The sequence below is a fragment of the Acanthochromis polyacanthus genome, chromosome 6 (assembly GCF_021347895.1).
Source record: "Acanthochromis polyacanthus isolate Apoly-LR-REF ecotype Palm Island chromosome 6, KAUST_Apoly_ChrSc, whole genome shotgun sequence".
Taxonomy (NCBI): Eukaryota; Metazoa; Chordata; class Actinopteri; family Pomacentridae; genus Acanthochromis; species Acanthochromis polyacanthus.
This window is the reverse complement of record NC_067118.1, coordinates 5,698,733-5,711,847: the sequence shown is the minus strand read 5'-3', so window position 1 is coordinate 5,711,847 and position 13,115 is coordinate 5,698,733. Positions and strand designations below refer to the sequence as shown.

General features: G+C 39.6%; 1 protein-coding gene and 1 long non-coding RNA gene across 2 annotated transcripts in view; one reads left to right on the top strand and one right to left on the bottom strand.

The window, feature by feature from the left end:
• Window positions 1-13,115, bottom strand: part of LOC127534550 (uncharacterized) — a 532,033-nt gene that overhangs the window by 101,798 nt on the left and 417,120 nt on the right. The gene's annotated exons all lie outside the window — the stretch shown is intronic.
• LOC110960721 (uncharacterized) overlaps window positions 1-13,115 on the top strand; it is a 435,352-nt gene that overhangs the window by 155,007 nt on the left and 267,230 nt on the right. The window contains exon 2 of the mRNA XM_051950013.1: window positions 116-463. Coding sequence (XP_051805973.1) covers window positions 116-463 — 348 coding nt within the window. The remainder of the gene's footprint in view (window positions 1-115; window positions 464-13,115) is intronic.

The window sequence follows — 13,115 nt, the reverse complement described above, 5'->3', positions numbered from 1 at the left end:
GAGAAAAACTTCAGAAAAAGAGTTTATAATTTAATTCACAGAAATGTATCATCTTCAGACTGCAGCATGTTACAGGATGATGTTAGTAACTATTGATTATTTATCCTTTTAACAGCACTGCAGGATGGAAACACTGGATGTGTTGATGTAGAAAACGAACCCTTCAGAAGACTGGAAGGAGAAGACATCACAGTCAGATGTTCATTTGCTTTCTCTGGACACACAAAGTTCTTCTGTAGGGAAAAATGTGAAGAAGGAAACATTCTCATTAAAACAACAAAGAACAACGATCAGAGAGGCAGATACAGAATTAGATATGAAAGCAAATCTTTTCTATCAGACGATATTCTGCATGTGAGCATCAAACATCTGAAGAAGTCTGACTCTGGTTGGTACAGATGTACTTTGGGAAGATCTTGGTTTCCAGATTCATCTGAGGATTTTCAGATTGTTGTCACAGAAGGTGAGTTTCTTATTTTCTGTTTCTGAAGGTCTAAAGAAAGTGCTTCAGTATTGAAATTAAATTTTTAGTTCTTATTTCCATCAGTTCTGCTGTAAAACATGTAGAAACCTCCAACTGTTCCTCCTGCAGACTCTCTGAATATTCATCTATTCTATTTATCTGAGTGTTAATGAACCTGTCAGTTCAGCTTCCAGCAGTATGGTCAGGATTCTGATTATTTCACTGTTTACAGCTTCAACCACTTCACAACCAAAGTCCACTCTTCTAACTTTTCCACCGTCAACATTTCTCCCATCATCCTCCACTGAATCCTCTGAGCAGCTCGACTCATCTCCACCACGTTCAGGTACGTCTTCGAAATAATCCCCCTGATTAATACAGAGAAAGTATTTTAATGGGACTTTTTGACAGCACAAATGAAACTTCTGTAGTTTTTAAATCACAATATATGTCTTATATCACTGTGGTGGTTTGTCTCTATGAAGCCATGAGGAGCATTAAAGTGTCTGAATGACAGAATTAACAGATTAATGAAGCAGCCATGTTTCATATCTCATGTCTGAAAAGGGTTTTATATGAGTGACTGCTGCAGTAAAAACATCTGATGCAGAGGGAAGTTTAAGCCGTTAATCAGGTAAACGTGTGTTTAGTCTGCAGATGATCATGTTCCAGAACATATATTTACATCTTCTGTATCTCTGCAGGTCCATGAATGTGGAGCTTGTATGTATAAAACTTGTGGCTCCACATTTACTAAAGTGTCAGAGTAAAACCAACCTGTTCTCCTGTTAACACTCCTGCAGATCTGCAGCTTTACATGGGTCTGATTCTGGTGGTCAAGATCTTCATTTTATCGATGCCTTTGATGATTTACTGCATGAAGAGAAGATCCACCAAACCTAAAGGTGAAGGAAAAAGTATCATAGATTTCTAAATAGGCCTTAATAATAGATGTATTTATTTATTTAGCCCCACCTACACCCTCATTCTACTCTCACCTCAACTCTCTGACCCCATTTTTTAGTTTTTTTCTCGCCCTCAGCCACATCCTAACCTGAACTACCCCACATTTCTTCCACCCCACATTTATGTTTAACCCTACCTGACCTGCATTTGAATCCTAACCTTCCTTTCCCTCATCCCTGTATTTTTTCTTTGCTTTCAGTTAAAAGAGTCACTGCTATTAAAATAACTTTGCCAACCCTGGAGTCTGACTAGATCACCTGATAGCACACTGGTCTCTGGATATGAAGTCTCCACTCTGAGCCCCCTGTTTCCATTCCAGCTGGACCACCTTTTCTACAAAGGCAGCATGTCCGGATTTACGGGGGTGGGGGAGGTGGAGAACCCAAGCGCAGGTAACAGACAGGCTGATGGTGGTAACTTAGCAAAGAGGTTTATTTAACAAAACTCAAAAACACAGCTACAGCGACTAGACTGGGACAGCAGGACAAAAACCAAATTAACTAACTCCAAATACACAAATACGGTGACTAGAACTGGGGCAGCGAAGCAAAAACCAAATTAACTAGTGTGGAGACTCTGTAGGACTCAAAACAGCAAGGCAGAGGGGAAGTACTTACAAAACAGGGGAACTCAAACAAAGGAGCAAAAATAAATTGAGGTAACCCAACAGCAGAGTCCAGTGGGGAAATTCCATGAAGGGGAACAAACAGCAAGAGTCCAAAAACATGCGTAGTCCAGGTGGAAAACAGAGCTGTGGCAGCGTGTGGGGTTGGTGAACAATGAACCGGCAAATGCAGAGGGAAACAGAGGGCTTAAATGGCTGAGGAGTGGACCAGGTTGAGCATGAGAATGAGGTTGAGCAGATTGCAGCAGCTGAGAGTAATGCAGTAATCAAGTGATGAAGCCAAGGGATGAGCGACAGGGAGAGAGATAGAAGAGGAAGACAACAGACAGAGGGAGACAGAGACACACAAACCAAACCACACAGAAGGGCAAAAATGAGAAAAGGAAGGAAAAGTGACAAAATGGCAGAAGCTGGGGCAAATCCTAACACAGCAAGCATAATTATGATCAGGTTTTATTTATTTTTTGATTGATTTTCTTTTTTTTCTTTTTAATGTTTCATTTTTTTTCTTTTTTCTTCGAAAATCAATTCAAGAATAAATGCTTTTAGATACTTCCCAAAAAAGAACAACCACAATATGACGAAAACCTGCTGCTAGCGCCCTCATTGTGCCTTCCAGTGGGATGATGCTTTTCCTTTAAACTAAACCTGAATCCAAACCTGAACTTGAACCAAATCCTGAACTTGAACCTAAACCTGAATCTAAACCTGATCCTGAACTTAAACCTATATTTGAACCTAAACCTTAATCTAAACCTATACCTGTACCTAAACCTGACACTGACCCTGAACCTAAATGTAAACCTGAATCTGAATCTAAACCTAAACCTGATCCTAAACTTAAACCTGAATCTGAACCTAAACCTGAACTTGAACCTATACTTGTACCTAAACCTGACATTGAATCTAAACTTAAGCCTCAATCTGAACCTAAACCTGAATGTAAATCTGAACCTTCACCAGAAACTAAGAATAAACCTGAACCTAAATCTGAACTTAAACCTAAACCTCACATTTATCTGGGTTAGTAACAGATATTGTGTCTTTGCAGTGACAGTTTATGACGTCTTGAAGAAAAATCTCATGATGTTCATGTTTTCAGTGACTTTCAGTTGATGTTAATGTTCTGAATATTTTAGTATTTCATATTTATTTTAGTTTAGACATTCGTATTACAGGCTGTTATCCTGTTCAGTTGTTTTTGTGTTATATGTATTGCGTGAACTTTCATCCAGTGTCCAGTTTAATCTGAAGCAAACTGAGCTGCTGCCTAATCAGCAGCAACTGAAGACCCTTGTGCAGGGCCTGGCTCAGCTGCCTCCAACAAAACACTCCTCACCATAAAACCCTGGTTCAGACCAGACCACCACCCACTGCCAGAGCGTCAGCCTTGACACATGCCTCAACTGGTTCTTGTGCGTTTATTTACCTCAGGAAAATATATTGGAATCTGCTCCTGCCTCTGCTCTCACTCTGCAGTACTCTCCGGACGCAGAACAAGCCACCTGGTTCATAAACTCCTCCCAGTCTTGATCTCCCACTCATTCTGGCAGACACTTTCCCTGGTCCAGAGTCTCCACCCCAGGCTGGGCCCCATCTGTATTTGGTCCTGTCTCACCACCAGCCTTCTGTCCAGCCTTCATCCTGTCCCTGAGAGGAATTCAATCTTGACCAGCCTCCTGTCTGGCCTCCTTTCTGTCCTCTTCTGGGAAGTCCTCCAGACTGTGCCTATTTTCTTTACTTTTTCCTAGCCTTTAGCTTCCAATGTGTCAGTGTTGTCTCTTTTCCATTACTAATTTCATCAGTCTTTGTGGTTTGTTCAGTGTATTCCCTGCAGCTCTTGCAGCCTTGTTATCGGTCAGCTCTAGATCTGTTTACTGGTTCTGTCGGTAATGTCTCGTGTCCTCAGTATATTCTGTGCTCCATGTATTTTGTTAGGAATGTGGGGTGTGGAGAACCCAGGTGCAGACATCACTGACAAAATGCAAGGCATAATTAAAGAATTTATTAACTAAATCAAAAAACCTTTTACAACTGAAAACAAGACTGAAGTGGACAAAAAACTAAACTAGACAGAGGTGAAACAGCAGACTAAGAAGGGAGGACAAAAAACTAAACTAGACAAAGGCAACGGCAAGACTAAGAGGAACTTACAGAAGGAGAACGAACAGCTAACACAAGAGCAAACTAGGATCCAAACAAGCATCAAGTCCAATGGGAGTAATCCAGAAAAGGAGTAAAAAATGACAAAGTCCAACAACAGAGACTCCAGCAGAGGAGGGGAGTGAAGTGAGAACTGCATGTATGTCCAACTATGCACCAGCGAAGACTGAGGGGAATGGCAGAGCTTAAATAACAGGGAAGGGGACCAGGTGGATTGAGTCGAGCTGATTGCAACAGGTGAGAATGATGAACTAATGAGATGACAGAGCCAGGGGACGAGCGAGTGGAAGAGAGACAGAAGGGAAAGACACAGCCAGAGGGAGACAGAGACACACAAGCCAAAAACACACACTAAAGGGCAACAAACACTGAGGGAACAAAAAGGCAGCAACAGGGCAGAATCCTGACATATTTAGTATTATTCCCTGTCCTGCCTCATAGCTCCTCCAGTTATTGATGCCTTCCATCTGGATTCTTGGCCTCGTGTCTTTCGTTCCATGTATTAAGTGTTTGTCTCTTGTCTCCTGTCAGTTTCATGTTTTTGGTTTTCAGTTTTCGTTTACTTGGTATTTAGTTTGCTGTCTTGTTCGTTCACCCGATCTCCCTCCCCTGGGTAGTTTGATTATCTGTTACTTGTTCTTGGTAGTGTACATAAACACCTTCTTCAGTGGTTTCTGTTCGCTTCATTGTCATTAGTGACTGTGCTTTGTTTCCCTCCATAAAACCCGTGACCCTTGCAGGTTATCTAGCTGGTCATCTTGGTGAATATAAATTGGCAGTGAAGCCACTCAGTGCAGTTATGGATCAAAAATAGACCTGAAACCTAACCTTATCTTATCATATATTATCTTAGACTACATTTTCTGTTTTTCAGTTCCTCCTGTGGAGACGATCAACGTCGACGTCTCAGAGGTCAGTAAATATGAGACACCTGAACTTCATTAGTGTTTGTGAAAGCAGCTGATTGAACAAACTAAACTCCTCCTCTTCATCTTCATCTTCCTCCTGCAGTCCAGCAGAGTGATTGAGGAGATCAGAGAGGACAGACAGATCAGTTCTTCTGTGGAAGAGTCTTCAATTTACTGCAACATCAAATACACCAAACCAAACAGAGCTGAAGACACCTCAGCTTAACCAGCTGTAATCTGAGCAAAGTAAGAAAATTGTGGTGGGATTTTAGCTTCTGGGCTGCTCAGTAGTACAGTGGTTAGCACTTTCGCCTTGCAGCAAGAAGATCCCTGGTTCAAATCCTGGGGTGGGCCTGGGATCTTTCTGCATGGAGTTTGCATGTTCTCCCTGTGCATGCGTGGGTTTTCTCCGGGCACTCCGGCTTCCTCCCACAGTCCAAAAATATGCTGAGGTTAATTGGTTACTCTAAATTGCCCGTAGGTGTGAATGCGAGTGTGATTGTTCGTCTGTGTATGTAGCCCTGTGACAGACTGGTGACCTGTCCAGGGTGTCCCCTGCCTTCGCCCGAGTCAGCTGGGATAGACTCCAGCACCCCCCACGACCCTAGTGAGGATAAAGCGGTGTATAGAGACTGGATGGTTTTTAGCTTCCAGATCAGAACTCAGATTACTAACAAATTAGACTTCATCAGGTAATAGTGAGTCATTTCTGAATTCCCAAGTAAAGTAATGTTTTTAGGTAGAGTTTTCATCCCTAATACAGAAATATGTCAGGTAGAAATCACACCATAGAGTCGGCTCTTTTGGCTCGCAAATGGCTCCTCAGATTTTCTGTTGCTTAAATTAATTTATTACCCAAATAATGTAAAATTATGTGTAAAACAAATTGCTAATATACAAAAAATACATCACAACAATCTTCATTATTATTGTGGCTTATACTCAACGTGGAACAGTGGGCTACAAAATAAAAGCTTTTTAAAGTACAAAAACAAATACCCATCTCACTTTGACAAAAAGATCTGATTGTACCTGTTTTAAAATGACAGCAAAGCAGTGCTGAATATCTGCACTAATGGACAATATGATGTCATCAGCATAGAGATATATCTTACATCCAGAGAATGAATGGAACAGGATTGAGTCTCAATGGTTTAGTTGAGGTTTGATGGATAAAATTTTGTTTTTTATATTTTAGTTTATGTGTGTTTGACAAAAAGATCTGATCTCTGATTGTATAATATTTATAAGCTTTTAACTACTTACAGTGAAACAACATAGAAGCTTTGAGAGCACATATAATCAATCATGGCCATTTGTTTTGTCTCATAGTTTTGAGTTGTAGGTCTGTGTAGTTGTGTCACAGGCGAAACACATCTCTTATTGAATCTTTTCTTATTGATGGACTCTAGAGTTTACCAGTGTTCCCTAAACGCCCCACATTGCAGGCTGTGGTAGCTGCTGCAGTGTGCTCAAACAGGTGTGTGACCAAAAATAGTTTTAAAGATAGTTAAATTAGGCATTCTAATGGCAGATTTGTCCCAGATAAAACTGAGTTTTCTTTTTCTACGGCAATAGTTTTGCTGATGTCAATACTTCCTCGTGTCTCTGTGTTTTGACTGCAGATCTTTTGTACAACATGGTGACATCAGCATAGAGATGTATATTACAGGTTGGCCTGATCTCATGTTGGGATCTGAGATCAGGCCAACTACAAGCAGCTTCCTGTTGGTCTGTGCTGCCATTCAGCCAATCATTTCCTCTTTGACCTCTTCCCAAAGGTCAGCATTTTAAAACTTTTGTAAAAACTTTGATTTTAAAAAACCTTGTCTTTCAGCCTTTCTTCTATCTCCTGGGTTGCCTTCCAGAATGTACTTTTTTTTTTTTGCTGAGCAGAGTTTGACGGTGACAATTTCAGGACAGTTCAGCAGAGCAGATCCATGTTAAGGACGGAGTTCGATGCTTTCAACTGGCTGTCAAACTAAAGCAAAATAAAAGTACTACTTTCCATCTCTGTGGTTAACACAGTTGCTGCCTGTGTCGATTAGAATGACACAAATACAGTTTACTGATCATCATGAACTGCAACCACTTGAATTTTTGGCTCGCACACGCTCCAAAAAAGGTTGCAATTGCAACATTTCAGTGACAGTCTGGAGTCCTGCTTGTCTTTCCTCTTCTGTACTGATGGAAGTACAGTTCTAATGTGCCTGTACAGGTTATTATTAAAGCTTGCCTGATATGACATTGAAGCCTTGTATAGCTACACGATGCCTCTGTGTTATTGATGGAAGATTTTATGTATTACAGTCAGACAGCATAGTATTTTAAATAATTTTGTAGAGTTTTAGCCCTAATATGTAAATTAATCAGGAAAAAATCAGACCATAAATAGCACAAAACCATTGAAATCCAAGTACACAGGATTAGTTATGAACAAGTCTTTGGTTGTTTGTTTGACCGGCAAAACAAATAAAAATTCTGCTTCACTGTACAGAAAATATGTAGCAGGCTGTTTAAAGATAGAACTTCTTCAAATATCTGCTCTTTTACAAACTTTTTATCAGCTGAAATGTGTATTTTTGAGTCACTGTGATGAATATCTGTGCTGAGTATTATTAACTTAGGTTCAAAACAAATCGTGATTGTTTGACAGTTTCTTCTTATTTATTGCCATGCAGATGCAAACATCTATCATTATATGTCAAAATCTTCCCGCAGAAACATCAGAGGATGTCACACACTTCATTTTATGTGTTTTAAAATGACAGCAAAACTGTGCTGAAGAGCATTGACGGTATACAACGTACAATATCTTCACTAAGTACAACGTGGTGTCGTCAGCATAGAGATGTGTGTTATAACCGGACAATGAACGGAACAGGACTGAGCCGAAATGGTTAAGTGGAGGTCTGATGCATAAAATGTGAGTTTTTGCGTTTTAATTTATTTGAGCAAGAAAAAAACTTTTCTGAGGATCTCTGTAGATGTTGTATTTTTGCGAGCATAAAAAGTAAATTTCCTTCCAAAATAAAAGTCTGAAAGTTCATCTTCTTGTTTTCTTTCAGGCTGAAGATGACTCCAGTGAACTCGGTTACACAGAGGTGGATTTTTCCAACAGCGCCCCCTGTGCTGATGTAGATAACTGCCCCTCTACTCTCCTCTACTGCCTCTTTAGATGTGATGTCTGTCAACAACATCAGAGAAGCTTCACCTCCTCTGGACTCTATTGTTGTTCTACATCAGTAGTGTAACAGTTGCAGATGTTTTATGAGAATTTGTGACTCATTCCTTTATGTTATAACTGTGCTGTCACAATGTGAGGAATTTTCTCTAATATGTGATCCATACAGGCAAAAATTATACCATAAATAACTCTGTTAGGTCTTAATTCAAGTACACAGGACTAGTTGTGAATTAACATTTTGTTGTTCAGCTGACCAGTGAAACAAATAATAATTCTGTTTCAGTGTACAGAAAATATGTCGCAGACTGTGTTTAAAGAGAGAAATACTTCAAATATCTGCTCTTATGTAGCCTTTTCAACAGTTTAAATGTGTATTTTTGAGTAACTGTGATGAATATCTGCACAGAGTGGGATTATTTTAGACTAAAAACAAATCATGATTGTTTTCTGGTGGGAAAAAGCAACAATTTCTTCTTGCTAATTGTCAAACATAGATGCAGATGCAAATATACATCAGTTTGTAGCAAAACCTTCCTGCAGAAACATCAGAGGATGTCACACATATGATTGTACCTGTTTTGAAATGACTGCAAAATAAGGCTGAAAGTATTTGACAGCAGAATGTACAATATCTTCACTCAAGTACAGCATGGTGTCATCAGCGTAGAGATGTATTTTACAACCAGAGAATGAACGGAATAGGATTGAGTCTAAATGGTTTGGTGGAGGTTTGATACATGAAATGTGTGTTTGTACATTTTAAGTTCTGTGTCACAGTTTTCTGAGGGTCTCTGTAGATGTTGTATAGTTTCTATGACCAAACTTGTTCTCTTTCAGGCTAAAGATGACTCCAGTGAACTCGATTATACTGAGGTGGATTTTTCTAGCATTGTTGCCTCCTCTCTCAACAGCGCCCCCTGTGGTAATGTAGATAATGTCCTCTACTGCCCCCTTCAGATAGATGTGACATCTGTCAACAACATCAGAGAAGCTTCACCTCCTCTGGACTCTACTGTTGTTCTACATCAGTAGTGTAACAGTTGCAGCTGTTTTAGGAGAATTTGTGACTCATTCCTTTATGTTATAACTGTGCTGTCACAATGTTTTAGTTCAGCTTCTCTTCAAGCATAATTCTGCTGTATTTCCATTTGGTTTCATTTCCATTATTGTGGCTCTGTGGGTCATGATAAGTTTGCAGATTCAGAGAACTGAGGTGAACACAAAGTTAACACCACCCACAGAACCACAACAGTCACATTAAAGGGAAATACACCAGGTTGAAGTAAATCAGAATCATCTTTTAAATATTTTCTTTATACAACATCGTGGTAGATTTGATAAAGTTTATTGTTTTTATTGAAAAGTAAAGTGCTTCCTCCCTTTACTCTTTACTGTTTTCTAACAAAAACACCTGCATGCATCACTGAAGGTGCCACCATGAGTACAGACTAGCAAGAATTAAAAATACTGAGACTGACATACGTTGCAAACTTTAGGTCTTACAAGTATCCAGAAATAATGTAAGCTACATTAAGACTGATCACAGTGTTCAAAACCACCATCTTAATAAAATGTAAAATGTAATTTTAGAAATTGTTTCAGTTAATTGTTCATAACTGATCATTAAATGTAATCACAGCATGGATCATGGGAACTTTACATCAGGCAAAACAATATCTCACTCACCCCTATCTGACAACATCTTCAAAGCCCGCCGTGGCTTCTTTACTGGAGCATCATAGCCGAGCTATTTCTCGGGGTAAGGGTGCTCCTCTGTCGGCTCTCTGTCCACAAAATGAAACGAACATACATAACGGCGCTTCGGTGGGCACTTGAGGTTTAGCGCTTTCAGCCACAGCGGATACTGGTCAACTCGTGCGTATGCAAACTTGTGTGTATTGAGTGAATGTAAAATCAGTGTTTTATTATTTATTTATGGTGATCAAACATGGATTTATAAACCACTGGCAGTTGCTGAATTGTCGTCCCGAACCCTAACCCTAACCCTTGCATACGCACGAGTTTGCATACGCACAAGTTTGAATATGCACGAGTTGACCAGGTACCGCCACAGCCGCATGTGCTCCTCATCTTTGGGCGGACGATGGAGATTATATGGTGCCCCACAACACTCTGATCTCTCCACATGATGTTCAAAACAGGTTTGTTTCAAAAACTCTCTCCTCTTGGCCCAGTTATTATGGCAGCCTCGACATCTTGATGAAATAAAATCGCTAGCTGGTTAGCTTACACCGCTCGTTCCTTTTGTTGACAACTGCACTTCCGGTCTGAAGCGGAAATCACAGGACAAAATGCTGTAATATGTCGCCGCCCTGGCGAAGCTGCAAAATAAGGTGAATAGTTGTAAAGCACTTTGTGATTTTGTATCTGTGAAAGGTGATATCCAATGTAAAGGATTACAAATAGTTAGGATTGATAGTTTGGAGACTTGTAAGTTGCGGAGTGCAGGAAAAATAACTTTATCACTCATTGCAATGAGACATGTTTGTCACTTCTAACCCTCTTAACACTACTGTGCTTAAAAGGCATGCTTTCTTTGAAAAAATATCCAAAATACAAATGTTTTTTTAGAGCCACAAACTGTAAAAATGGAAAGAATGGTTCAGCTTTCCGACTGTTTGTAATAAATACCATCAGTTTTGTGTGATTACACTGAGAAAAAATATTGAAAATAAGCTTAAAATTGTCAGATTTCATTGTAGTCACTTTATTTAAAATGTCAAATTCAAAAATTCACCAAAAATAATGATGAACGTTTAAAAAACCCAAAAGATTCTCTGCTCTGCACGGCAACTGAGAAGCCATGACTGACTCAGGCCAGTTTGAGCAACAACCATGTGACCAAAATCCAGACACTTTTTGGGTGAAGCTTTCAATTCAGTTTCAATAAATTTTATTTACCATTTCAAATGTGTCATCTCAAGACACTTCAATCAGAAAAGTAAAGACAAAATTATAGAGAGAAACCCAACAAATCCAAATTTTCCTTTGGATTCCCGTCTGAGCAAGCACTTGGCGACAGTGGGGAGGTAAAACTCCCTTTTTCAGGAAGAACCCTCCGGCAGAACCAGGCTCAGACAGGGCGGCCATCTGCCTCGACCGGTTGGGGTGAGGGTAAAGGAGAGAAAGAACAGGACAGTAGATAGAAAACAGACAGAGAAAGCACAAGAGAACAACCAACACTTCAAGGTAGGTGAGGCCAGGAACCGCAGCTCCATAATGTCAGCTCCATAACACCATTCTGTACAATCTGACGTCTCTTCATCACGGCCAATCACCTGCTAGAATACGTGGTAAAAATCAGAAAATAAATTAGTCATATCTGCCGTGTAATCAACATTTTAAAAGCTGACTTGAGACAAAATGTTTTTCGAATATACTTTCACACTATCTATGCTAAAGATGAGCACGTGTCATTTCCCTTTGAATTATTTTTAGATTTTTTGTTCCATGTGTTTTAAATTTAAAGGTTTTTATTATTGTTCTTTTATTACTTTTTTAAAATCCTTTTATATCTTTAATGTAGCACTTTGAGATTTTGCTTCAATGAAAAGTGCATTACAAATAAAATGGAGTATTATTATTATTATTATTATTATTAATAAATCATTTTAGCTTTTTGAATTGAATTGAACTCTATGTTAGCAAATAAGTTATGTTATTTGGAGTAAGCCTTCTGTCTGACTTTACACATACACAATACACAAACTGTGTATTGTATAGCCTGCATATTATATTTACAAATAACATAATTGCATATTTTAATTTTAAAAAAGTTAGATATATAAAATTATTCTTTTCATCTATTTGTGCTTTGCACTATTTAAGTACATATTATTTAAAACTACTGTCCTAATTTACATACTGTCAGTTCATAACAGATGTCTCAAGTCACTTTACATGATAAAATGAGGACTAGTCCATTAAAAATTAATTACAGACAGAATCCCAATGAATCCTTTGGATTCCCCTTAGAGCAAGCACTTGGGACACTTGGGAGGAACAACTCACTTGAAATGGGAAGAAACCTCCGGCAGAACCAGGCTCTGAGAGGGCGGCCTTCTGCCTGCACCGGTTGGAGTGAGGGTAAAGGAGAGAGAGAGCAGGATATTAGAGAGAAAACAGATCAAAGCACAAGAGAACAATAAACCCAGAGAAGGATACTGAGGTCAGACCTGTGAGAGTGAAATGTGACTGCACGCCATTGGTGCTGCTCAGTCCATCACATCAGACACACAGTAGCAGCAGAATGTCTTCTTCATCCAAGACAAGATGCGTTGGAAGCAGTTCTTCTTCTTTTTCTTCTTGCTTTGCTCCTTCTCGCTGTCTTCAGTGTACTGATGGTTCTGCTCAACCTTCCTGAACTGATCATCTTTGCTCACGTTGCTGGTGTCACCGTTTTCACCGTCCTCAATGTCTTTAGCAGCTTTAGAATCATCACGATCCTCACTGTGCTCATCTTTGCTGCTCTTCTTGTGCTCCCGGTCTTTGTCCTCATCAGGCAAGCCTGTCAGGTCAGTTCTGTTTTCAGGGTCTGCAGGCTTAACCATGATGAACACGCTGGTGGAGGGTTTAGGTTCATCGCTAAAAAAAGGAAACACACACTGTTGGGTTTACATCCGACAAGCAGAGAATGTAAACATGGAAATCAGCAAAAGTCCATATCCGTGTTTTGTCACTTGCTGGGCTGTTAATACCTCACAACCCGTGTACAAAGTAAATAGAAGCACACTTACCAACTGCTGATGGGGGAGCTGCTGTTGAGGTAGCTTTTAGTGATAA